Source organism: Colias eurytheme, chromosome 17 (assembly GCF_061535395.1).
Source record: "Colias eurytheme isolate Ceu_HAF_F1 chromosome 17, ilColEury1 Martin Lab GWU primary, whole genome shotgun sequence".
In the NCBI taxonomy this organism is placed as follows: Eukaryota; Metazoa; Arthropoda; class Insecta; order Lepidoptera; family Pieridae; genus Colias; species Colias eurytheme.
In genome coordinates, this window is record NC_142996.1 from 6,556,242 (window position 1) to 6,583,413 (window position 27,172).

Consider the following 27,172-nt stretch of genomic DNA (forward strand, 5'->3'; position numbering starts at 1 on the left):
ATTTGAATTGCAGCAATTTATTTATAATTCTAATATAATATGTACGTACACAATTAAATAGTAAGTAGGTATGTATTTCGTTCTCAAGCCTACCATAGATATAATCAGGTCAACTAACTATTAACTACAAGCCGACATGATCCAAACAACTCATAAGAATGTATGAAGTCCGTACAACGTTAAATAACATAAACTTTATGGCCACGCAACGTTATTCACACCATTTTGATTATCAAGATACGAGAATTCATATTGTTACGATAAATGCCAGTCGTAAATGGGCATTTTGTTTCAGTAATTCTGAATGGGGACGTTTTATGAAATGTTTTTGTAATTTTAGAAGTCGCGTTGTTCCTTGCGCATTATTGATTTAGCAACTAGTGTCCACTATCTGAAGAAGGTAAAAGAAATGTAAGAATTAAGAGGGTCTACAATCAACAGATGGTCAGTGTAGTTTACAATTTCCTTCGTTTACCTTTACGAATGTTATTTACTATAATAGGTATGCATAGATAATAATTAAAATCAATGTACAATGTGCGTACATATATAAAATAAAGATTGAATAAGTAAACCGTAACAATGAATAATTAATAATATCAACGAAAATTACATACGATAACAGTATAATTTATAAATTATTTCGATGAAAATAAATTCCTTAAAACCTTCCAATCGCCTTTCAGTATTCCTTCGAGATTTAGCAGATTCATCATTCAAGAAAACAGAACGTTATGTAAAGTGTGGACGCATCATTTGGCAAGTCTAAATTTCCTAAACATTGTTATAAATCATTTGATTTAAATTAAGTAGCAATCTAGCTGTAATTTTTATGAGTCAAATAGTGGGCTTAATTAAGAACCTATCACGGAAAAAGAAGAAATACTTTATTAGATGAAATAACGAGGCTTTTTATAATTTTAAAACTGATATTAATATCAGCGCTTTCAAGTTAAAAAAGTAGCTCTATATTTGAAATAAATGTTGTTTTATGAAGATGCAACCTTGTTTTAATTATTTATTACTCTTCTAAATAACATAAAAATTACAATCTTCTTTTTATTATTCATAAATTTCAAAACTCTCAATATCAAAAGCTCTAAACATATCCTCAGGTAAATACCGAATTTAATAGATACCCTTTACTCTCGTTAAACACTTTAGCCCGTAAATTAAAATATGTGTATTTTCAAATGTAAAGTCTTTAATTAAAACTCACCGCTATCGAATTATCACGCTTTTGTGATCCACGTCCGATTGTCAAACTTTGTTCTGTGTGAAAAATTAACACTTCACTTTATTAAAAATATATACACGCACTGTAAGTCACTAATGTCTAAGGTGCTGGGATTTAGATAATAAAAAAAATCATCAAATACCGTTTTTTTTTACAACAAATCGCACACGTTTCACGTTCAATCCTTCAGGCCACTGAGAGCGGGCTGTAGCTGTAGCCTACAGGAAAGCCTCGCCAGGAGTCGGTTCAGAAGTGCCATAAATAGAAACGTAGATCGATCTTCCCTCTCTATCCTACACGCATAAGGAACATCGGGATAAAATAGGACAGCTAGACGCTGCGCAGTGATACTACGAGCAATGCCGATTTTCCACGACTCCCTCCGAGGCATCATTGGGAAAAGCTCAATGGTTTAGCGATAATTCTTTTCCAAGATTTATTTTTAAGAATTGGGTTGTCGTTTATATTTATTTTGACATTAATTTTGGTTTCGCTTAGTTATAGTGTAGGTGTACTTGTACTGTAACAGTGTTGTTAAAATGTAGAGATGCTTTTTATATTTTCAGGTTTTATATATTTTAACGATTTTATGTTTTTTAATAATGTAAATAATAAATATATACATAATATTTATCTTATTTATTCATTCCCTAAATTGGACATCTGGCAAATGTAGAAATAGTTTTTTATATTTTTATTTATTTAAGAACATAGTGAGATTGTCCAATACTTTGTATTAAGTATATTAATACCTAAATACTTGTATTCATTTGTAAGAAAAATATTTTATTTTCCGTTAATTAAATTGATATCGGAGTTAGCAAGACGTATCAAGCAGACTTTGAATTGGAATTTGGATCCTAAGTTTGTTTTTATTAATATGACCAATAATTCGTACCTAAATAGTGAATTTTGGATAGGTACTGTTTTCCTCAAATGAATGAAGCATAATTAAAATATGTCGGTTAGTTATCTATTGTTTTGTACACTCGTACATTAAAACAATTAATTATATAAACATTAAGTTATTTTCATTACAGTACAGATTGAGAAAAAAAGTCGAAATATTGAATAGGAGATAAGAAAATATACCTTTTTTTAAGTGGGGAAATCAAGAAAATATACGTAATAAATAGGTATGCATCCGATGCAAGCTTCAAATATGCATAGATAATAATAAGATATGTATGCGTCGTGAAACTAAGTTGTTACCTATTGAAAATAAAAACACGAGCTGATTTAAATTTATAATTAGTGTTATTATTTAATTAGGATGCACTGAGTTTTCATCTAAAATGTTTATGTTTGAAGTTTTATTATGATAACAATAACGAACGAATGTTGAAGCATTTAAAAAATGAACTTTTATTATGCGCCAGCGGGTGTTCTTGAATAAAGCATGAATATATAAGCGGTGCTAAAATATGAACAATTTCAAAGTTATTTCATTTAGATAAATTATTGGTTGCTACTAATTACCGTTATTGCGGTGTTATAGTGGTTAATTTCCAGGTTATTTATTTATTTCAAAACTAAACTCTTCAACTTTATAACAAACTTGCTAAATACTTATTAATTGCTAAATACTTATTATTATTAATAGGTAGGTATTATAAGTTTCTCAAATCTCTAGAGAATCGAATCTTTTTAAGATCTATCTTTCAATGCAGTACCAACTGGTTACTGGTAAATATATATAATTCTTATACATTTAATCTGCACATACGACACAATGTAAAATCCTCTCAATATTAATAAATGCAGGGCCCCTTACAGAATCATTAACTTTTCGGTTCTCGGCGGTCGCTAAAAGCTTTCACGTTGGGAATGTAATCAAATAGTTTTGCATACACATGATATTAAGTATTTTTCAAATATATCGGGAAATTTTAAATTATCCCATTTCAGCTGGAAAGTATAAAACCGAAATTTTTTAACATATTATTATGTAGACCGTACCTATTATTTTAACTTTTGAAATATGTAGAGGCATAAGTTAGGTATATGCTAATTTTTAATACATCTATTAAAGTAGATAACCATTCATTAAAACGTCATTTTACCAAATGCACATTGTTCTATTATAAATTTTATCACATTAAAATTCAACAATACAGGATGAAAAACGATATGGAAATACGTATGGAAATTCTGCGTTTGCCGAAAAACCGGGATGAAAAAAACAAGGATTATGATAAATAATGTCCACGTTCAACCAAAATCCGTGTTTTGACTTTTGATTATAATTACCAATTAATGTGGGCTTTGTTGGAGCTTGAATAAATCAATAATTTCCCAATTCTAATCGGATATAGGTATGTACCTAAGTTCAAAGACCGATTTCTGAATTGAGAATTGATTTGATTAAGTTTGAGAAAACTTATGATATACATACAAGAAAATATTTATGCAGCATTCATGTAGTTTATGTATGGTTAGTCGTTTTTAACGTTAAATACTCAATTCGGAAACTATATTTTATTCTCCCTTTTATCAATTTACCTAAAATATAAATTACTAGCTGCACTCCGCGGTAAAGCCCGCGTGGCTCTGCTCCTGTTGGTCTTAGCGTGATAATATAATATAGCCTAATAATAAATAGCCTTCCTCGATAAATAGGCTATCCAACACCAGAATAATTTTTCAAATCGGACCAGTAGTTCCTGAAATTAGCGCGTTCAAACAAACAAACAAACTCTTCAGCTTTATAATATTAGCATAGATTAATAGTAGAATCAACCTTTTCCTAAGTCATGTGTGCTATAAGTACTGTGTGCAGGTCTAAGAATCAATAATGCTGAATTGACGAATAATGTTTGTAAACTTTACGAAGTTACTAATATTTCAAGTCTCGATGATAGAAAATCCTGGCTTGGCTTTTCGGAGCGGTTTTTCAAATTTTTTCAAAGAAAAACCCGTATTCCCGTTCCCGTGGGATTATGTATTATGTGTTAATCCAAGTTATATATTTGTGCTAAATTTCATTGTAATCGGTTCAGTAGTATTTGCGTGAAAGAGTAACAAACACACACATCATTATGCGAGGAAAATATTTAAAAACAATTCCAAAATGCATCAAACGCTACCCAATGGAATATTTTCTGTTTAAATTATATATTATGACCTAACTGGTTATTAGGCTCTGCGGTTTCTACCCCGGAAAAAGCTTTTACCTTGTAGGTAACTTCTTTCCGTTAGTGGGAGGCTTTTTAAAGGGTAAGTATAGATACTATATCTATAGACCATTTTAAAGCCGACAGACAGTAACAGACTGACAGACATACAAAATATCGCATTCATAGAATAGGGTGTAGGTAAGCTACGTTCTCGTCGGGAGGAGCATAATATCTAAGTACTTATTTACATATCAAATCAGTTAATGCGACTATTCTTTGTATCACAATAAAGAAATGATAAGCTGAAAGATATATTACTTATCTTTAATTTATATTGATTCCTTATCTTATTATTAGATATTTAGTGTACAAACGGCCTATGTGGTAATTTGTAGTTAGGTAACGGCGGAGTGAACAACAGGTAAGTAGATAGGTATTTATTATTTTTAAATATATTTTATTTACTGAGTAAGTTTTTTTTCTGATTTTGATACTAAAACTAATTGGTAGGATCTATTATCTATAATCTAACCATTAACTTACACAACATTTAATTAAGTTTATTATCTTTGCAATATACTGTTTAAATTGCGGTAAAAAATAACAAAAATTATGTTACTAATGTACTTATACTGAATACTTATTACGTTTCAGTAAAAAATGCCAAAAATCGTGTTACGTTACTTCAATGTGAAAGGGCTTGGGGAAGCAATTCGCACTCTACTCGCGTACGGAGGGGAAGATTTTGAGGACGTTCGCTATACTGAAGAGGATTGGCCAAATATAATGTCTTGTAAGTTATGATTTTTATTATTAATATCACAAATATTAAATGAGTTTTACGTTAGAATGTTCAAATAGATATAATTTAGTTGTGAATGAATACGTCATAACCCACGGTTCCTTCCCCGGGGGCCGTGGGTATCTATGCAAGATTTCCTCACTTAAAAAAAAAGGTTACAAGTTTGTACCCTCATATGATATAACAAATGATTTTATAATTTTATATTATACCTATTGTATTTTACTTTATAAATTCATTGCATAGTTTGTTTTAGCTGTTTTTTATGGCATTGGCTGAATATAATAGTGCGAGAATTTTAGCGAAGAATGTGTTTGTAAAAATGTGTTTGCCTAACCACAACCCTATACGTGTCCCCTGGGTGGCGCCAATCGAACGACAACGCCGGGTCTCGGGCGGCGGTAAATAACCTGATACTGCAGATCTTAAGCTGCAGATAACATCAGAGGTAGGAAATGACCTCTCCAAGCCGTAAACTACTGGATTCTTAACCAGGAACGGGGGTCTTGGCTTAATTGCCCGGACCGCGAGGAAGAAAACCTCTTCAAAAATTACCCAAATCCAATGGTGGGAAACGTGCCAAATGGATGCATGGCTGTATGGATGAACAGCATTAGCGCCAACCTCTACGGACCTGGCAAACGTAGTTGTATTCTGCCTTCTTAGGGAATGGCGTCACCCCTAAGTGACCTGTTATTTCGTCCAATACTCGTGGGAACAAAATGAGCAAACTTACCCCAAAAACCAAAACTAATGTTAATCCAACTATGATTCAACAAACTTTCCACAAAAGTTTATTTATAAAAACACGAAGCAACTCCGTTGGTTCCATACCGCAGGAAATTAATACTAACGATTTACTATTTAACACAAAAGACAAAAATAAAACCTGGCAACGAGACCAAATACCTCAAGCTAAAAGAAAAAGAATGGAAACAACATCTCCGGAGACGGAAAATGCAAACAAAAAGACAAATGTGACGGCATATGCCATTCCAACACAAAACCAGTTTGAAATACTAGACAATGAAGAAGATAAAACTAATGATAAGGATTTAGAAAAGCCACCAAAGCCAGAACCAATCTTTGTAACGGGGGTTCTAGATATTAGCTCACTCAAAACCCTATTGTCGCAAATAGCTACAGTAGAAAATTACACTATGACCACACTAAGGTCGGGACATATTGTGAAAATAATGCCTGGAAATATAGATGTTTACAAATCAATAAGATAAAAATTCATCGCGGACAACATAAGTCATTATACCTACATGCTAAAGAGTGAAAAACCTTACAGAGTTGTTTTACGAGGCCTTCATTGCTCAGAGGATTTATCGGAAATAAAAGAGGAATTGAAGGCACATGGACATGAAGTAAGGCAACTAGTAAATGTGCGCCACAGACTATCAAAAGAACCCTTACCCCTCTTTTATGTAGACCTGGAGCCAAAACCAAACAATAAGGATATATTCAAACTGAAATTCTTAAACCACATGAAAGTATCTTTTGAACCACCATATAGAAAAAGAGAAATCTTGCAGTGCAAAAGATGTCAAAGATTTGGACATTCAAAAAATCATTGTTATCGACCATTCAGATGTGTCAAATGTGGGCAAGACCATCCAACCACTAGTTGTACCAAAACAAGAGATACGGAAGCAACTTGTGCTAATTGCCAGCTAAAACATCCTGCTAGTTACAGGGGATGCATAAAGTATAAACAGTATAAAGAACACCTATTTAAAATACAACCAAAACAAACACATCAAAGTATGGATCCAACAAAACGTATTTCTGAAGGTGTTAAACCACAGCCAAAAACCTTTAAAACCTATAATAGAACTTCCGCAACATATCTAGACATAACGAAAAACAAAACAGACAATAAAAATAACACAGACCAGCCAATTCAAATGCAACAACTTGGTGACATCTTAGAACAAATGTTTAACAGAATTCAAACCATGATGCTTAACATGGTAGACAACATGATGGATCGATTTATCCAGCTTATCAGCAGCCAAATAAACAAATCATCCTACCCTTAAAATAATCACATGGAATGCCAACGGACTAGTCGCACGGCGACTAGAGCTCGAACATTATCTCCTCACGAAAAACATAGATATAGCTTTAATATCAGAAACAAGGTTCACAACCAAAAGTTATGTCTCAGTTAAGGGCTATAATATTTATACCACCAATCATCCATCAGGAAATGCACATGGAGGAACGGCAGTTCTCGTAAAATCGAATATAAAACATTACCCGCAGGAACCATTTTCCACTGACAAAATTCAAGCCACTCTTATTAAAGTTAATGATACAAGCTCGGACATCACACTAGCTGCAGTTTACTGTTCGCCCAAACACCAGATAACTAGAGAAGACTACAAAAACTTCTTCTGTACTCTTGGACATCGTTTTGTAACTGGAGGCGATTGGAACGCAAAACATCAGTTCTGGGGTTCTAGGTTAACAACAACTAGAGGGAGACAGCTTTACCAAGTAGTAAAGGATTTAAACCTTGAATGTTTGTCCGCTGGCGCACCCACCTACTGGCCAACTGATAAACATAAAACACCTGACCTGCTGGATTTTTTCATATCCAAAAATATTGCCATTAACAATACAAATACCGAATCCGACGTGGATCTCTTGTCAGATCATTCTGCAGTTGTCCTCAATATATGTGGTAAGATCATTTTAATAGAAGTCCAATCTAAAATATACAACAGGAGCACTAACTGGGACAAATATCAGGACATAATCACGTCGAACATACAACTTAGGGTCCGAATGAAAACAATCGATGAGGTAGAACAAGCTATAGAAGCACTAAATCAATTAATTCATGAAGCAGCATACAAGTCCACATCCCATCATAAAACGAAACAAGTCAAAGAACATGTTTACCCATTGTCGATCAAAGACTGCATTAAGGAAAGACGTAAACTTCGCCAAATATGGCTAAACACTCACTATCCCAATGATAAGACCGCGTTCAATAAAGCCTCACAACGTCTGAAAACATTAATTAAAGAGTCGGTAAACGAGAATCTCCAATCGTATCTGGCTGGACTGACACATTCAAGTGACACGAATTATTCTTTGTGGAAGGCTACAAAATACCTAAAGCGTCCCAAGCAGCCAATAACTCCATTAAAAACACCTTTAGGAACCTGGGCTCGCTCTGACAGCGAAAAAGCTAACACTTTTGCTAATTACTTGCATAATGTTTTCGAACCGCATCCATGTAGTACCCGATGTCTTGGGAATGAAGTAGAAAATCACTTGAACTCACCTATGCAAATGTGCTTACCACTAAAACACGTGACAATTAGGGAGCTTAAGCGGGAAATCATGAAACTTTCAGAAGGTAAATGTCCTGGATATGATCTCATTGATGCTACCCTACTAAAAAATCTCCCAAAAAAGGGAATATTATTCTTACTCACTATTTTCAATGCATGCTTAAGATTATCCGTATACCCAAGCCAGTGGAAAATAGCACAGGTGATTATGATCCTGAAGCCAGGTAAACCAGCTCATGAAGTGTCTTCATATAGACCTATAAGTCTGCTTCCTGTTATTGGAAAATTAATGGAAAAGATTATCCTAAACAGAATGCAAGAACATTTAGCAAAGATAATACCAACTCATCAGTTCGGTTTTAGAGAAGGGCACGGCACCGTAGAGCAAGTACATCGGCTGGTGGATGTTATAGGTAGAGCGATGGAAAGTAAAAAATATTGTTGCGCAGTTTTTCTAGATATAAGCCAAGCGTTCGACAAAGTGTGGCATGACGGGCTTCTTTTCAAAATTAAAAAAATGCTCCCACATTCGTTCTTCCCACTACTAAATTCTTACCTGGCTAAAAGATGCTACGAAGTAAAATATAATTCTGATATATCAGACATGCATGAAATTAAGTCAGGAGTACCTCAAGGTAGCATTCTTGGTCCCGTACTTTATCTTTTGTACACATCAGATATACCAACTGATCCCAACACCATTACTGCTACGTACGCAGATGATACGGCTATTCTAGCTACAAACGAAAACCCTGATACTGCTTCAGTTAAACTACAATATCACCTTACCCGCATCGAAGAGTGGCTTGATAGATGGCGCATGAAGGCTAATACAGATAAATCAGTACAAGTAACTTTCACACTTAGAACGAAAACCTGTCCACCTGTCAAACTTATGAACAAAGAGATCCCACAATCAGATGACGCAAAATATCTGGGAATGCATCTTGACCGTCGCCTTACTTGGCGTAAACATATATGGACCAAACGCAAACAACTAGACTGTAAAGTACGTAGTATGTACTGGCTAATCGGACGTAAGTCAAAGTTGAATGATGCCAGTAAAATGGCTATCTATAAAGCTATTCTAAAACCAATCTGGACTTATGGCATTCAGCTCTGGGGAACAGCCAGCCATAGCAATATCGAAATTCTCGAAAGGTTCCAGAATAAAACTATGAGAGCTATGTTCAACATCCCACCATACATTAGCAATAAATATATGAACTTAGATCTCAACCTGCACACAGTGAAGCAAGAAATAGAACTAAACAGCAAGAAATATCAAGGCAGATTGGGACACCATATAAATAAATTAGCTGCTGAACTGAAGGGAGGGGGCACTGTGAGATTTTCTCGCCTGAAGAGAAATAGCATACCCGATCTTGCGATAAGATTCGCAGACAAATGATGAGATTTGCGTCACTGGATGCAAATCTCATTCTATAAACATATTTACAGATGAAAATCAGAGACCATATTAGATTATTGTTTACATAAACAGATGGCTAAGTTGCAGTATAGAAAAAAAAAAAAAAAAAAAAAAAAAAAAAAAAAAAATAGTATCGCTTCAAACGCAAAAAGCTTCAAATAAACTTCAAACTAAATGAAATTGATATGATTGGTTCTCTATGTATAAACAAATCCCTCGCACATCTTTTGTGGAAAAGCGCCCTAAAAAGCTGATTAACATCACAAAAGTCCAACCCTTTAGGGCGTATTCAGAAAGAAAGCTTGAAACTTATATGCGCCTATAAGCGCTTATCGGCGCTTATAAGCGCTGGTAACCCGCGTAGGAAAATATATGAACATGCGCTTATAAGCGCTGATAGGCGCCGACAAGTTTGTTGAAACTTGTTGAAACTTGTCGGCGCCTATCAGCGCTTATAAGCGCATGTTCATATATTTTCCTACGCGGGTTACCAGCGCTTATAAGCGCCGATAAGCGCTTATAGGCGCATATAAGTTTCAAGCTTTCTTTCTGAATACACCCTTAGATTATAGTCCTTTCCACCTAAGATGATTTCTGTGACACATCGATTTTTGACACGTGTAGAGATGTCGGTTACTGAAATCGTATCAATTGTTTCCGATAATCGATAATATTCTGTATGGAAAGGAAATCGATTTGAATAAAGTACCAAAATTAGTATTTTCGGCATTTCGCCAACAATTAACTAAGGAAACTTAGCAAACAACAGCAACAAAAAGTCAACAATAACAATTAGTAAAAATAACAGAATACCACGTAAAGTATCAATATAAAAATGCAACTTGTATACAAGGCTGACGTACTCGTACAGACGATTGACTCGATTGACAAACGATCACAAGATGGGCGCCGATTATATGATTTTCCAACTCTATGATTTTTCAACGATCCATTTCATGTACACGAATTGCGTAGGTATTATATTTTTGTGTTATTTTATTTTATTTTTCATTATATTAAACTAAACAATACTGTTTTTGATTTATAAGCTTAAGATGTTTCATTTTTATATTTTTGGTAATAATGCCGCCATCAAATAAAAATATTATGCACTAAAATTATTTTGACTTTTTAAACATAAAATACGTAATTCGGAACACGATGAAGTGTCACAGGAATCATCCTAAATGAAAAGGACTATAGATATCTACATGTTCAAACTAAATTAATACTTTGATGTTTCAGCAACACCGTTCAACCAATTACCCACACTAGAAATCGATGGTAAAGTGTACGCTGAGAGCAACGCGATATCCCGATATCTCGGCCACAAGTACGGCCTAGCTGGCGACAGCTTGGAAGAGTCACTTGAGATCGATCAAAACGTCGATTACTTCACCGATTTACGATACTGTAAGATTCTTTGTTTTAACGATTACTTACCTTCTATGAGTTCTTTGTTAATAAATTGAACGTAGGTACCGTACGTATGGTACCTAGGCGTAGAGAATGGTTAGCCACTTTTCCATCATAACGACAATAAGCTGAATCCGTGTCTCCACTCGAGTGGTACCTACCAATGTGAAGATTTTTGTCAAATTATTCTTCAAACAGCATAGTTATTTGATGGTTATTTATCATTTATTTTTTAGTAACCACCTAAAATCAATCGATTTTAACTAAGGGTTCATACGCACTATGCGGGTAGCCGCATTGCGGGTAGCCGTCCGGCTGACCGCAGGATGCGGTTGCGAATGCGGCCAGCCGGACGGCTACCCGCAATGCGGCTACCCGCATAGTGCGGTTGAAGAACCGTTGCGATTTGCGGTCATGTCAATCCATTTCAAAGATGAAAATGGAAGAAGTTGCAGCTATTTACTACATTTACACACGTTACGTAAAGAAGAAAAGCAAAGAAAGAAGTACTGGGTGCATCCTTATTTGCAAACACGAGATGAGAGCAAGCATTTTGCAACCACGTGCACACACTCACTCAATTGCGGGCAGCCGCAGAATGAACCGCACAGTGCGTATAGCAACCGTCCGGCTGGCCGTCACTCGTGACGTAGCTCTCCGAGCAACCGGAGCGGTCTGCGGGTAGCCGCATCGCAGTGCGCATAGAAATTAATATTACGTACATAATTGTGCTTGCGGTCAGCCGGACGGCTACCCGCAATGCGGCTACCCGCATAGTGCGTATACGCTCTAAGAATTAAACGCGTATTCTTATATTTTATTTTTATTAAATTTAAGCTGCTGCACAAGTACACTACGAAGAGGATCCCGAAGTTAAAAAGAAACTACAAAAAGTATTTTTCGAAGAGACAGCTCCGGCAAAGCTTAAGAAATTGAATGATATTATAAGTCGTAATAACGGCCATATTGCATTGGGAAAGGTAAGACTCCAGATAAAATATATTCAACTAAGTACCTATCTATAGGATATTTTAAATTTTGACCTTCTGATTCAAACAGCTCTTCTGCAACACGCATCGCGATGAAACATTATATTCAATAAATCTGCATCGTAATACGAAAACATCAATATGTGTTTCATCGCAATACGTGAGAGAACACTTAAAATACGTATGACTTATGAGAAGACACGAACCTATCTGTCTGTCTCTCTCAGCATATATAATAAAATTACACATTGGAGTAAAGTTGAAACAAGTCCCTTACATATCATTACATTATATAAAAATAAGTCTATTAATTATCCGAAATTGCAAAACTGAAAAAAAAAAATAGAAACTTAGGGCGTATTCAGAAAGAAAGCTTGAAACTTATAAGCGCTTATAAGTTTCAAGCTTTCTTTCTGAATACGCCCATAGAGACACTTTTCTAAAAGAAACTGCCGAAACTTTACTATGAATGTAACATAAGGTGTTTGCTATTTGCTGAAAAGGCCTTGGATATTGCTAACAAGTTAACATAAAACCTTTATAAAAAATTAGTATTAAAATTACAATTCGTCTACCTACTCAATTAGTATACAAATACGAAAAACTACTGAATCTTTTGTTTCAGCTTACATGGGGTGACTTCGTGTTCGCAGGAGTATTCAATTATTTAAAAATGATGTTAGAGTTGCCAGAACTCGAAAAACAATATCCCAGTTTCCAGCAAGTCATAAATGCCGTTTACTCTGTGCCTAAAGTAAAAGCGTTTAGTGATCTTGCTCCTAAAACTGATGTTTAAAAAATTAGTAAATTTCGCCATTTCTTATTTTGAATACATACGTGATACTAAACATTGAAGCGAAATTTTTTATATATCAAATGTAGTTCAAAATATACAAATATTCTAAACTATTTAATTTTTCAATTAGTTTTAAATTAAACACAACAATAAAAATTTTATAAAAATTTATTGAAATTTCATTAATATTTCTGCATTCATTGAATATGTAAACAACAACAAATTATTAAGAAAATATCAACTCTTAATTAATGTAACTGGTATGACGCACAGTCTAAATTTTTGTAACAAAAGAGCCATTGTACATTACTTGTGTGAAATTAACACTATGTTAATAGAAATCAAGCATAATGAGTCATAGTGTGCTTAAACTTAAATACAGTTCTGAAAAGTAACTTTTAAGAATACATTTAGTATTATATTTTAATGATAATTTGGATTATTATTTCTGCCATCCAGTGACAGTAATAATTCAAACAAATATGTTTAAAGCCTGAGGAAACTTTCCAAATTACAGAGGATTGAAGACAGAAAGAATGTGGTATTCTAATATATCACTTAATACTTATGTTAATGCATAGCTTTCAACAAAAACCGTCAGAAAACTTAATATCTATGTAACTGTCTTTTTATTTACAGTTTTTACTTATATAATATACTTGTATTTCTTATAAATATAAAAGTTGGACGGAATGTCATAATAATGGATGGAATCATTTGCAAGTAATATAATTATACATATTACTTATCACAGATTTATCTCTTAACACTGAAATAGTACAAAACATCATTAAAATCAGAAATTCTATTTGGACGGACAGATGATATTCTTACTCCATTATTTAGCATGATCAAGAAGTATGATCATGATAATGTTACAAGCAAGGTTGGCAGCATTACACCCAAGATTAATGCTATACTTGATTGTATAGTCACAGATCCATTGCACTCATCAGCTGAGCAATAGCATTCCTCCCAATACACTCCATTATCGTAAACTCCCCAATTACAAACACCTGTAACACCTGTTTCAGCAACGGAAGCACAACGTCTGATCACTTGTCGCCATCTACCGTCCCCTAAAATTGAGTAATACGAAAAATATTAAGTAATATAACACACTACATCTACTTTTATTAACATGAGTTGTTTTAACAGTTAAAACCAGTAAACCAGGATCTGGAGGTAAATTAAATTTCGCTGATTTCAGGTTGGTTATTATCATGGATGTAGGTGCCATTTAAACATTCACAATAATCATCAAAATATGTTCTGCTTCTATTTATGCTTGTAAGATTAAATTATTTGTAACACAAGGTGATATTATACAAAAGGACAACAAATTAATAATGAATCAACTTACAAATAAATCCTTTAGGCCCCTGTTGAGTTAACTTCATACAGAAAGAGCCGGGCATATGAGATTCATCGCTATTGCATTCGACTGCTATGTGGCTGTCTGTATCAAATCTTTTATAAGCTCCACATGTATCTTCATATAGATTTTGTGAAGATGCGCATTGGTAACACCTCACAGACAAAGCTGAAAAATTATATTAGGTTCACGATACTTTTAAATTAACAGCAAATGAATTAGAAACAGTTAAAAAATAAAGTTAGTTACCTGCAGGCAAAGCAGACAGCATAAAAAATATAACAGCCTTATTCGTCATTGTTAATGCGAAGGCAAGATACTATTATTTAAAAAAGTTTTGTGAATTCAATTTTATAAGGACTTTCAAGATTACTTTGAAATTTGAATTGCGATTTGCGATTTCTTCAAGAAATATGACAACAATGAAATAAATACAACAGTCAATTGTCAAACGTAACACACCTTATATCTGTATTGCCAGTTGTAAGAAACGATTTTCAAGTTTTAGACTTGGATTAGCGCAATCGAACAAAATTACATATAAATATAAAATAATGTGTGTTAAGGATACAGCCATGATACAGCATTCATTCTTGAGAATTTGTTAAAATAAATTTTCATACTGGTTTCGAGTAGGCAAATCGTGCGGCGAAAAAAAAAAATTGCAGATTTCCGGTGGTATAGCGACCATTTAGAATCGTCCGAAAAGTACGGCATGGCGATTTTCGTAAATGGCGGCACGACAATGGTTACCTGTGCAAAAGTTAGCCTGGTACAAATGGTTGAATTGTTTTTTTTGACGTAACAACGTCTTATAATTCGATAGAGCCGGCTGCACGCACGAAAAAACATGACTCATGCGGCGTTACCTCGCGTTCCGTAAAGGCCTATCCACACTCGCGCACGGTTCGCGCGCGAAGGCGCGAAGTACCCGCGAAGCATGAGTGTGGATCCGATTCGCATATTCTTCGCGGTTTCGCGGCTTGTTCCCCGAAAATTGTCGGTTTTTTGTCCCGCGTCAAAGGGTTCGCAGGCGCGAAGCGCGCACTATACTGTGAGCCCGGCGCGAACCCTGCGAGTGTGGACTGTTGGGCAATCGAGGCGCGAACCACGCCGCGCTTTGCGGCGCGATTCGCGCCGTGATTCGAGTGCGAGTGCGGATAGGCCTTAAGGGCCCTTAGTAGGTGAAAACGGCAAAATGGACTGTTTTCTATGAGCTATAATTGAAAATATTGAAGTTTTTTCGCACTGAAATTTCTAATATGTATTACAGAACGTATGTGTAATGGGATGACTGTTTCCAAAACACGATTGGAAAAATTTTGCTCGATAAAAAAAATCCTGAAGTTACCTCTAAAATATCATATAAATGCTCATTACAGCCGTATTTTACGATAATAATTCGTATAAAATCACAAATACATAGGTATTTACCTTCTCGATTTCGTGACTGTTTTAGATTTAGAAAATACTATATATTTTCATTCACTTTTTGATAAAAATGTGAATGGCGCTTACGATTTTTAGTTTCGAGCACGTTGATTCCATACTAAACGTGTCCCTCACCGCTTACCTCAGGCCCGAATAGCTGAATTTTCGCTGACCGCCTAACCCCAATTAAGGCTTGAAGTGCAAGCGAGAGCGCGGAACGAGCGACAAAGAAGCACAATCGGACGTTGTCACGTTCAACTATCGTCAGTTAATTGCTTCGAGATCGTCAGTAAACCGACTTTACAGACAACCAATTTTTTTATCAACGCATTCGCGTCGGTATGGCGGGCTTTAAGTTACACCGGAAAAGTATGGCATGACACTACCACCTACATCTTTTTTATGGGCTATCGGTAAATTCTAAAATTTTTGTGTTACAAATCGTTTGACTTTCGCTATTTATCCGACGAGTTCGACTAACGCCCACGCGATTAACCCGCCGGTACCAGCGTTCTGACCATCATTTTTTTTTTCGGATGGCGGTTCTACAGAGGTCTTAGTACGCAATGCTTAGATCATTATGTAATGGATGGAGTACGCTGGCAAATGTTCTAACTAAACTTTCTGCTGATTTTGGTGCGGGGAACTCACACTATGAAACACAATCACACATTCACAAAAATAATTTGTGTCACGAAAGTCGTAAAAATTTACGACCTTTTAAGCGACGAGTTTTTAAATTCAACTCTATCACTAAGTACATAAAGATTAAATTTGTATTTCATTCCAAGATAGTCTCGTGGGGAGTGCGGTTCAATATCGCGTTCTAAATTCAACTTTATCACTTAGGTCATAAAGATTAAATTTGTATTTTTTTACAAGATAGTCTCGTAAGGAATGCGGTTCATTATCGCGTTTTAAATTCAACTTTATCTCTTAGTTCATAAAGATTAAATTTGTATATTTTCTTTCCATGATAGTCTCGTGGGGCCGCATCAATGATCGAGTAAACGACTCGATTATTTGTCTTGATCATATCGCTAAACGATACATCGACGATTATTAGAAATTGCATTTAAGTTAAAAAAATAAAAAGTTAAAAAAATAAAAAAAATATACACAAATGAAAATTCCATCTTTTTTAATATTCGACATGTTTGAATTGCTTCTGCAAGACTTAACAGTACAAAACGGCATTTTTAGCGGAGCACTCGCAGACGTCCTTTCGATGTTTTACGAATACGCAGAGTGTTTGTAATCGATTACGCAAGTAGTTTTTATGAAAGCATAAGATTTTTCGATTCAAATAATCTTATACCTCGGCAAAAGGGGAAACGCCTGCGAGTGTTATCCATTACTTAATGATCTAAGGACACAGGTAAGTCAGAGTGAATATTATGATGAATAGAAGTTTTCGTTTACCTACATATTATTACGTAGTAACCAAGTAGTAAGTAATAATAATTATTAATCTGTGGTTAACCTGTTTGACATTACTTGCTCTGTGTGTTTGACTTGACAGCTAAAAGTTACCGTGTTTTGGTTGTTGAACATAAAATAAACGGCGAATTTAATATACACAATTGTATATTTCTGAATTAACCAAGTTAAAATCAATAAAAATAATGGTTTTATATATCAAACACATGTTGGTTGCATATGTTATTCTTAACATAGTGTCGAATGGTAAGTTATTAGAAACGGCGTTGTTGTTTTGGTCACGCCCTGAAACTACTTTGATTCTATCATTTTACTTCCAGCTTTATGTATTAAATGTTGGAGCTGCAGATCTAGCAACGATCCTAAATGTGCAGATCCATTCGATAACAGTACGGTACCAATTACGGATTGCAAACAAGAAAAAGGTTTAAGACATTTGCCGGGAGTAAGACCTTCTATGTGTCGGAAGATAAGACAGAAAGGTAACTTTTATTATTGCCTATAAGACTGTACGCTGGAACAATTTGAGAATTTTATAGAAAGTATATTGTACTAGCTTTCTGCCCGCGTTTTCAGAGAAAAACCCGCATAGTTCCCATTCCCGTGGGATTTCCGTGATGAAACATATACATACTATGTGGATAAAACTTATAAATACTTGGATTAAAGTCAATATGTGTGCTAAATTTCATTTTAATCGGTTCATTCGTATTTGCATGAAAGAGTAACAAACACACACACATCCTCACAAACTTTCGCATTTATAATATTACCTAGTAGGATAGGATATCAATATCCCAAATTGCATTCAAAGTTGCTAAAATATTCATCTAGATTTAAAACCACTGTTAGTAAGTATGTTTATCTTTATAATTATATTTCATTGTGCATATGTTTATTACTGAACTCTTAAATGTCTGGATCAATAATAAAACTATTTGCGTGTTGTCAAGGTTATTTGAGAATGGTTTGGAAATATCATTTTAACATGAAGGTAGCCACAGGAAAACTCTAGTTAATACATATTATTGTTCTCATTATCACCTAAACTAACAGCCAGTCGTTTACCCATGCAATGTCCCTCCGTACCTCCCTTATAGAGGTTTTTCAAACTTAACGTTAATAGTCATTTGGGAAAATTTAAAAAAAAAGTTGTTGTTTCAATCAATTTTATTTGAGACACTATTAATGTTTAATGCTATCATTCACATCATAATTACAGCCTCATTGATTCGCCTATAGGTGAAAAAAAAGGGAATTAACAAGTCAAGCTGTTGTACATAGTGTATTTTAAGCATTTATTTGTTGGATTTTTTTTTCCATTTATATATTAAATAAATTATCATGTTCATAGCAACTTTTTACCATGTAATGATAAATGAACCCTTGGTTGTTTAATTAATTTAATTTTTAAATTTACAAGATTTAAAACAATAAGAATCAAAGTTTGTTTATATGAATTAAGAAATATACATATTATAATATGAATTAGGACAAGACAATTATTTTTTTGTTGCAGACCAATCTATGTTATTTAGTTCTTTATACATATAATATTTTACAATCATAAATCGTTTTAATTAACTAAGGAATCATGCTGTAAGTAAAAAAAATAACCCAATGGTCTGCTAAGAATAGTATTGACTATGGCATGATCCATTGCAGTTGTTAAATCACCGAAATGGGAGTATGTATATGATTTTTGGTTATCATATGTAATACTCGCGACTAAATTTTTTGTGATCAAGTGCCAAGTTGGAGCTGGCATCCTCGTCAGCAGAATTGTCGTGTCTGGCGCTACGAAGGAGGAACTTGATATTATTGATCGCAGAATTATGTAATGCTGGCAATTATTTGCCGGTTACCTTTGCAAACACGGTTAATGCGTGCATTGATTTGTTGCATCTCTAGCAGGAAAGAGGTAAAATTTATAACATGATTTCTTCTATGGGCACTGTTCCTATGCCGCGAGATGAACGATGAAAATATAATACAGCTTTAATCAATTCTTCAAACCCGTCTTTATGATTTTGTTTTATTTTTCTTCTAAAATTTGTTTCAATAAGCCAGTCAGTAAAATCTTTTCTGTTGTTCTTTCTGAAATCTTTTCTTAAATATCTGAAGTGACTGTTATCGAGATCACTGTGTTTGACCCGTTTATGAATGAAACCGTGTTCAGAAAGGTTTAAATTTGCTTCCCAGCAGTTGGTATGGATTATTGAACCTTCCTGGACGTGTTTCTTTATAATTGACACAAATATATCTTCCGAATTTTCATTATCGGGACACAATTCTAGTCTTAAATCATGATGATTATCTTCTATCATTCTTATGACCCAATTCCCTTCTATATTTCGGCCACTATGAAATTTTCTTTCACAAATCATAGACTTATCTATATGTACCACTTTGGTTGGTCCACCGATTTTGTCAAGACCGTTTTGGTGCTCTAATTCATAAAAAATAATTGATTCTCTAAAGTAACTAAACCAAAATGTAATAGTTTTTGATGAGATCACCAGGTCATCATCTGTGGCCAATTCAATTTGGGTTTGTTGATGGGATAAATCAAGACTGAATGCATACATCAATTGGAACAATGATGTTATTTTTAGGTGCACATTTTCGAAGAAAGTACCTTGTGCACGGGACACAGACCTTGACCCACAGGTACGCTTTCGGCACCGGAACGTTCCTATCTGGCCTGTAGCTTGCAGAGTCATAGGGGTTCTGTGCCTTTGACACTTTTTCTCTCTGGGAATCATCCCCCGCTCTTCAGCAAACTGTAAACATTGCTCTTTAGTGGCTAGTTTACTGAAGATTTTTCTCCAGTTCCACATAGACCTAAAGCAAAGAACATTTAGTATTAAAAACTATTATTGTAAAGAAAACGGTAATATTATATTGCCATCCCCAGAATAAAATGATAACTGCAATTACCATAGTTTTATTGTTATGCCTTATTTGAAACCTATGAAGCCTAATACATCTGTAATTTTTTTTTTAAATTTTCTCTTATAATACACAAAGTTATAAGCTATTACAATAATATTCATTGTTTATTCCCAGAACATATTCATACTAGAAAAAAAAAATAGTATAATGGTAGTGAAAAAGTTTCTTTACTCTTAATGTGATAATAACTTTTACAATAATATTCTTGGAAAACAAATCAGCGAATTAATGAGAAACGCCTATTATTATTTTATTCAAAGTCAAATGCTACTTTTTAAATTTTAATTATCTTCAGTTCTGATAAAGTTATTAAAACTAATTTGAAAACATAATAAAAGTTTAAAAAATTAGCTACTACTGAGCCTATTTTTATCTCTACGTCTATTGCTTGGCAAGTTATAGTCAATTATTGGTGTTTTATTTTTCTTAAAAAGTTGTGTTTTTGCAGTTATTTTATTCTCTGGGGATGGCGATATAAACTATTTGGGTCAATGACATCTGAAGAACAAAACATGTTTAATATCAATACTGGTAGTTAGTACAATATATAGTTTTTCTTTTTCTTAAATAAGTAATATTGAATGATATTATAAAGTATCATTAATTTTACAATAAAATGCTGTAAATTAATATTCTATTTGAAATTGGGCATGTGAAGCAAGGACAATCAGACATATTTGTAATTAATCAACAATTTTTAAGCTACTCACCTAATTTCATCAACAGAAAGATGTTTGCTTAAAGAGCCTGTAGTACGACGCTGTTCGCCGTCATCATCCTCAACAGTCTCAGATGAAGATGTAGATTGGCTAGGATCAGGACGCGACGAGACAGTGGGCATAAGTGGCTTGTTAGAGTCCGACATATTATGCACTCCCGAAGTTGTAGACAAAAGCAGCTCACTAGAATTCGAAACTGATGCACTACTCGTAAGCACTGAACAGGTGGCCGTGCGAAGCGGATCACTGCAGTCAAACACTTGCACACTCAACTTTACAGGCGAAAGAGCGGAACTGGAGCACGGAGAATCCGAGGACGCCATGGTACTCTCGTTGTTGTAGGGCTTGGGCTAGAAGTAAACATAAAACGATCACGACTGTTGATTGTTGAAAACAACCAGACGGTAACTCAAGTCTCAAAATTCAAATAGAAGTGAGACGACAGTGACAACTGACAAGTTGACAACCTGTGACAACTGACTGGCGAGTGGCGACAGTGGCGACAACGGGTTGATTCACTAAAATAAACATAAATATGTATAATATAATTTTATGTTCATTCAATAAAATTAATTTCTGTAGTTAATACTTATTATTTACATGTTGTAAAAACTCAAATAAATGATTTAAGTATGTCTTTATTTTGTGTACAAATATTCTTCGTGAAATAAAACGCGATAAGTCTCGATAAGTAGATACTGTGTGTCATTGTCAACTGTCAACTGTCAATTCGATACCTACTCAACTCAAAACAGTGCGGTTCAAAACTAAAATCGAGGAAAATTTACTGAATTTCAAGTATTCTTAATCTCAAATTTCAAATACAAAGAGTTTCCGTCAACTAAATTTTCAGATGTAGCTTCCTCAGAACATTAGCTAAGTTTAAATAATTCAATTTGATTGATATCTCTCAATGTTTACGCCGTCGCGGTGTCGAACTCGAAGAGCAACATAGGCTATTGCTCTAGTAGGTAATAGCACTATATTTAGTGTGTTTGTTATGAATATTTTACGTGTGGAAAATTAGACAATTCAAAAACAACTCATTTCATACATCACTATGTCTCTTTTCCCCAATATTTTCAATATAAAACTAGTTGTAATATTGTCAGTACATACCTACATAATTGTTTAATTAATCTTTTTATAATTTCAGTGAATGGTGAATGGCGTTACATAAGGGACTGTGCATATCTAGGTGAGGTGGGAATTCAAGGAGACGAACGGTTCTGCCTGATGCGAACGGGCACCTATAATATATTTGTAGAATACTGCACATGTAACAGTAAGGATGGATGTAATTCAGCTAGCTTAGCTTATCCAAATGCTGTGGTAGTTGTATTGGCAACTGCCGCTTATTTATTCTCTAAAATGTCATAGTTAATGTAATATTCACAATTTTCTTCAGTACAAAATGAGAAATGTGCATGTCACATGTTTAGTATTACCATATGCATTTGTTTTCTTGATTGATGATAGTGAATTAATTAACAACTATGAATGATAGCATATGATTTTTTGATAATTTATATAACCTGAATAGCCTCAGCTAGATAATACACAATGAAGCCTAAATTAAATTTAAAGCAGAGGAAAAGATAAATTCAAATTTTTATAAAAAATTGAAAATATCTTGGTTTATAAATTATAATACTCATTGCTCTTAAATTGTAATTCCCTTCTATATATAGAACTATATTGAATGCCAAGCAAGTATTGGTGATACAGTTTATTTTTGTCTGAATCTCATATTATATTCTATAGATCTAAAACTTTGTAGTTGTTGTGTTAAGTTTATTTTCATTTAATTGTATACTTAAACCAGATTGTACATTTCAAAGAAACTTAATATGTGCTATGATTAACCCAGTGCATAATATAGCTAGCAATTACATCAAGTAAAAACCATGAATACAATTTCTTATGAAGGTATGTAATTATGTTTACTATGCCAGTTTTATATAACACTTTGCACAAATATCATATTATATACTATTAGTTATGTTGTGTACATTGTTTTTAAACTAGTAGTAATAGTGTTTTACTCTGTCATATTAAAATTTTTACTTTTTTAATTTATCAAAGGGCTGTAAGAGATATGGAAAATCATGTAAGGAATATGTTACCTTATTGCCTTATGTATTAAATAATAATTTTCAATGTTTTATTAAAATACTGTGTATGAGAAAGTTAACATGTTTTGCCGAATTGGACTTTTTTAAATGTTGTTGTTTGTCTTCAAATTTGCCATATAACAGGTAGATTTTTTAGTAAAAATTTGCTGTTTACTAGTTCGTAAGCTTAAAATACAAACTGGTTTTGTATAGGGTTGTAACGGAGGCCTACTTAGCGGAGGCGGAGGCGGATGCGGAGGTGAAGAGGTTCGCCTCCGCGGATGCGGAGGTTAACGGAGGCGGAGGCGGAGGTGTAATTTGTTCGGAAAATTTATAATTATCGTCTACTTCTACAAAGTACTGCCAAATTTCACTAGTTTTCGGCTTCATCACGTTATTTAAATAACATCTATACAAATCTATACTAATATTATAAAGCTGAAGAGTTTGTTTGTTTGTTTGTTTGTTTGTTTGAACGCGCTAATCTCGGGAACTACTGGTCCGATTTGAAAAATTATTTCGGTGTTAGATAGCCCATTTATCGAGGAAGGTTATAGGCTATATAACATCACGCTACGGCCAACAGGGGTGGAGCCACGGGGGTGAAACCGCGCGGAGCAGCTAGTAACTAATAATTACGCACAAAATTACTTAAAAGTTAAAACAATCACGGCTCAATCGCGGTACCGAACGCTTTGACAAGTTGATTCCTGTTATTCATTCACTCACACTCCCACCACCCGCTTGGCCGTGTTCCCGTGGCTTAAGCAAACTCGACCATTTCACTTGAAAACACGCAGCCGAGCGGCCGCGTCGCCTAGCGTCGCTCCTTGCGCGTTGTTTGTGATCGTAAATGAACTTCCGATATGGCTCCGCATAAATTTTGCGGAGGCGGATGCGGAGGCGGAGGTTAAATTCTTTGCGGAAGTTCCGCAGTAACGGAGGCGGAGGCGGAGTTCCGTTACAACCCTAGACTTTTGTAATATGTTTTATAAGAATTTTACACTTAATATGACTGATTCTTCCGTCCATTATTCTAAGTATTTTTATACAATTGAATCAATAAATAGATGTATGCATGTATGTGTTTTAGTTTTGCACGACCCATGATGCGAAACATCAGAGAGTGCTTTACGATCGAAAATTTTTTGTTGTTTTTTATTATATTGTAATCTACTGTATACATATACAGAGTAGTAGAATATGTGCTTACATAATATAATACCTATCTGATTGTCAACAAAGTCGCAAGCGTCTAATAGCAATAATTTCCTTTATTAGCACCAATCGCGGATTTCCCATCAGCTGATATAATGACCAATATAATAAAGTTTATTTATGAATAAGTTTCTTCCTTATCGGCTACACACTGCAATTCATTTTTAATAAGTGCAAAATCGTTACGTGCGTTTTACACCAAATTTGAAATACATTAAAGTGATTTATTCGCCACTGGTTTAGGCATCTTAGTCCATTGAAATGTTACATTTTTTAGGCCTTACCTTGCGTATTTTAGAGGAAGCAATTTTATTTTTTGATGTGTAGGAGGTCAATGTGAAGCTAATATATTAACCAAGTTTGTGGGGTCACCACCCATGTCCCACGGCCGCCATCTTGGAAATAGCGGTTGAAATAGTTTTTGCGATATATCTCAACTATTTAAGTATCTGTTAAAAAAAATTGTTAACATTATTTGTTGCAAATTAAATTCTCTACAACTTTGGTCCAGTAACATTTTGTCGTAGAACTATAAATAAAAAAGTTTTAAAAGCGAAAATGTACAGAAATTAGAGATACCTACATATTTATATTTTTCATTAAGTATAACTTTTTTTATCACTTTATGAAAAAGTGATATCAAACCATTTTTTTACTTACCATTGTTTTTCGAGGAACAACTTTTATACACAACATTTTTTCATTAGGTAAGTACGTCAATAGCTAAGGGTTTACAGCGCTCTGAAGTGAGTACTATTTTTCAGAAACTTACTTATTATGTTTCGGTTTTAAAATTCAGTAGTTCCAGAGATTATTAGGTACCCCCTACAACCTCACAAACGTTAATTCTACAATCTAATCAATCAGCATAGATAATAAATATCTTTATGTTTTCTTTCATGCTAAAGGAGGACATAGGAAATTTTCGTGTAGTTTCAAGTGAACCAAAATAGATTTTTTAAACGATATATTATTATCTACAGGGCCGCGCCGACCCCCGGCAGCGCCTGTGTGCGAAACCTATGAAGCGCCTCTTTTTTTATAAAAATTCAATGCGCACCTTACACACACACACACTTTCAATCCAATGATTGTTCATTTGTATTGTTTTGCCTTAGCTATCTCGTTCGTTAAAATCGGGGAATACCCATGACCCCACCCCCGGGCCCCGCTTGCGTCGCAGTCGCACGCATCGCATCGGGTTGCGTTCAAAAACTCACACATTCATAATATTTAGTCCACTCATTATATACATTTTAAAAAAAAGTGAATTTGCGCATCTAATTTTTTGATATATTGTAGGGATACCCAGAAAAGCTTAACTTGAGTTTTTCGACCAAGATTTCCTATGAGCTTTCGCCGCCATCTTAAAAAAAGGTGTAAAATTTGTTTTTCGGCAATAACTCGGCTATCCAATGAAATTCGGAAATCACTTATAAGACACTTTTTGTTCCTTTTTTTATGCTCTACAATTAAGTCTAGACCATTTTTTCCGTATCATGCATCGTTATCGAGATATTGATCGATAAAGTAAAAAAAATGTGTGCGTGTACTAGTGTACACACGTACGAAGTGAAACTTCTTTATGACCTTATTTTTCAAAAAATAATTTACTCTATGCAACTTTACAGAAATACGTCGAATCACGCGTGGTAGGGATAAGAAAAAGATGGCGCGTAACGGAAAAAGTCACGCGTAACGAAAAAATGTTACACTCAATTTTTTTCCAACCCCGATAAAGAAGTTTCACTTCAAAAATTCGGGACACATTTTTAGTTTTTTGCTTTTTTTTGTTTAGGACATAATACATACCTATACCTACATTATGTATAATATGTATCTAATACATATACATGTATTTAAAAAATCGTACAATTCGAACTTGTAGAGAATATTCAGACCTACAATTTTCTTTTTGGAGTTTTTTAGTTGGACAAAAATTACGATCTCCAGCGCGCCGCAGAGTCGGTGAATTCACGCTCACCGTCGAGCGAGCTGCTCGCTCGGTTGTGTTCGCATGGCGAAGCGAATGGGAAATTGTTTAGGAAATTGATGGGATAAAAAATAAGTACATAGACCAGACTTTAGAACAAATTAAAGATCACACTAAAGTATATTTTTTAAACAAATACATAATTTGTTTGTGCAGTAAAAAAAAAGTTGAACTGTACATTTGAGCGAAAAAAAGTACAACACACGGTAAAATGAATGAAAAATGGTTTCAAGAAAATTTTGTAATTGAAAAAATGCAAACACACTCGTCAAAACGGATGCCAGGTCTTACAATATTTTTTTACTTTATCGATCGATATCTCGATAACTATGCACGATACAGTAAAAATGGTCAGGACTTAATTGTAGAGCATTAAAAAAGGAACAAAAAGTGTCTTATAAGTGATTTCCTAATTTCATCGGTTAGCCGAGTTATTGCCGAAAAACCAATTTTACCCCTTTTTTCAAGATGGCGACGAAAGCTCATAGGAAATCTTGGTCGAAAAACTCAAGTTAAGCTTTTCTAGATATCCCCATATCAAAAAAATAGATGCGCAAATTCACTTTCTTTTATTTGCCTTTTTTTTCGGACGAAATGAGTGGACTAATTTCATACTCATATAAACTCGGCGCCTCTACGGTTTAAAATAACTACATAGTACTTTTTCTCTTGTTCAAAGAACTGCCGCCGTTTTAACGTTGAGCTCGTAAGGAATGTAAACTAAAACCCTAAACGTAAAATGAAACCATAAACGTGAATAATAATAAACATTAAATATTGAGAGACTTATTCAATAAGCGTTATAGATGTTTTGTTGTTTACAAG

The 27,172-nt window shown here is 34.2% G+C and overlaps 5 protein-coding genes across 7 annotated transcripts in view; 2 read left to right on the plus strand and 3 right to left on the minus strand.

Annotated features, from left to right (window-relative positions):
• The window catches only part of LOC149901273 (putative G protein-coupled receptor CG31760), a 47,827-nt gene extending 46,546 nt beyond the window's left edge, over positions 1-1,281 (minus strand). Inside the window, exon 1 of the mRNA XM_090111846.1 lies at positions 1,220-1,281. The gene's annotated coding sequence lies outside the window, so the exon portion shown is untranslated. The remainder of the gene's footprint in view (positions 1-1,219) is intronic.
• The window catches only part of LOC149901268 (glutathione S-transferase 2-like), a 279,112-nt gene extending 265,839 nt beyond the window's left edge, over positions 1-13,273 (plus strand). For 2 of the 3 annotated variants that reach the window (XM_090111850.1, XM_090111849.1), the window contains exons 2-5: positions 5,008-5,146; positions 11,147-11,314; positions 12,155-12,297; positions 12,932-13,273. In XM_090111850.1, coding sequence (XP_089967976.1) covers positions 5,014-5,146; positions 11,147-11,314; positions 12,155-12,297; positions 12,932-13,102 — 615 coding nt within the window. In that variant the 5' untranslated portion in view covers positions 5,008-5,013 and the 3' untranslated portion in view covers positions 13,103-13,273. Of the gene's footprint in view, positions 1-4,719; positions 4,775-5,007; positions 5,147-11,146; positions 11,315-12,154; positions 12,298-12,931 lie in introns of those variants that run through there. The other variant, XM_090111848.1, reaches the window with a different exon arrangement.
• On the minus strand, positions 13,253-14,866 carry LOC149901275 (uncharacterized). The gene is made up of 3 exons (XM_090111852.1): positions 14,727-14,866; positions 14,466-14,645; positions 13,253-14,181 (listed from the first exon to the last, which is right to left on the minus strand). The coding sequence occupies exons 1-3, from the start codon at positions 14,773-14,775 to the stop codon at positions 13,967-13,969; spliced, it is 444 nt and encodes a 147-aa protein (XP_089967978.1). The 5' UTR covers positions 14,776-14,866; the 3' UTR covers positions 13,253-13,966.
• Positions 14,867-17,412: 2,546 nt separating this feature from the next.
• On the plus strand, positions 17,413-22,603 carry crok (crooked). The gene is made up of 3 exons (XM_090111531.1): positions 17,413-17,594; positions 17,669-17,830; positions 22,179-22,603. The coding sequence occupies exons 1-3, from the start codon at positions 17,534-17,536 to the stop codon at positions 22,400-22,402; spliced, it is 447 nt and encodes a 148-aa protein (XP_089967657.1). The 5' UTR covers positions 17,413-17,533; the 3' UTR covers positions 22,403-22,603.
• Positions 18,490-21,502, minus strand: LOC149901277 (uncharacterized). Its single transcript, XM_090111529.1, has 2 exons — positions 21,014-21,502; positions 18,490-20,192 (listed from the first exon to the last, which is right to left on the minus strand). The coding sequence occupies exons 1-2, from the start codon at positions 21,343-21,345 to the stop codon at positions 19,277-19,279; spliced, it is 1,248 nt and encodes a 415-aa protein (XP_089967655.1). The 5' UTR covers positions 21,346-21,502; the 3' UTR covers positions 18,490-19,276.
• Positions 22,604-27,172: the final 4,569 nt, after the last annotated feature.

Bases quoted from the DNA above. Each gene is read 5' to 3' on its own strand.
- crok (XM_090111531.1), top strand. From the start codon at position 17,534: ATGGTTTTATATATCAAACACATGTTGGTTGCATATGTTATTCTTAAC. The intron at 17,595-17,668 runs GTAAGTTATTAG...TTTTACTTCCAG, and splicing joins TCTTAACATAGTGTCGAATG to CTTTATGTATTAAATGTTGG. The intron at 17,831-22,178 runs GTAACTTTTATT...TTATAATTTCAG, and splicing joins TCGGAAGATAAGACAGAAAG to TGAATGGTGAATGGCGTTAC.
- LOC149901275 (XM_090111852.1), bottom strand. From the start codon at position 14,775: ATGACGAATAAGGCTGTTATATTTTTTATGCTGTCTGCTTTGCCTGCA. The intron at 14,646-14,726 runs GTAACTAACTTT...ATAATTTTTCAG, and splicing joins GCTGTCTGCTTTGCCTGCAG to CTTTGTCTGTGAGGTGTTAC. The intron at 14,182-14,465 runs GTAAGTTGATTC...ACTCAATTTTAG, and splicing joins GGGGCCTAAAGGATTTATTT to GGGACGGTAGATGGCGACAA.
- LOC149901277 (XM_090111529.1), bottom strand. From the start codon at position 21,345: ATGGCGTCCTCGGATTCTCCGTGCTCCAGTTCCGCTCTTTCGCCTGTA. The intron at 20,193-21,013 runs GTGAGTAGCTTA...TCTTTGCTTTAG, and splicing joins CTTTCTGTTGATGAAATTAG to GTCTATGTGGAACTGGAGAA.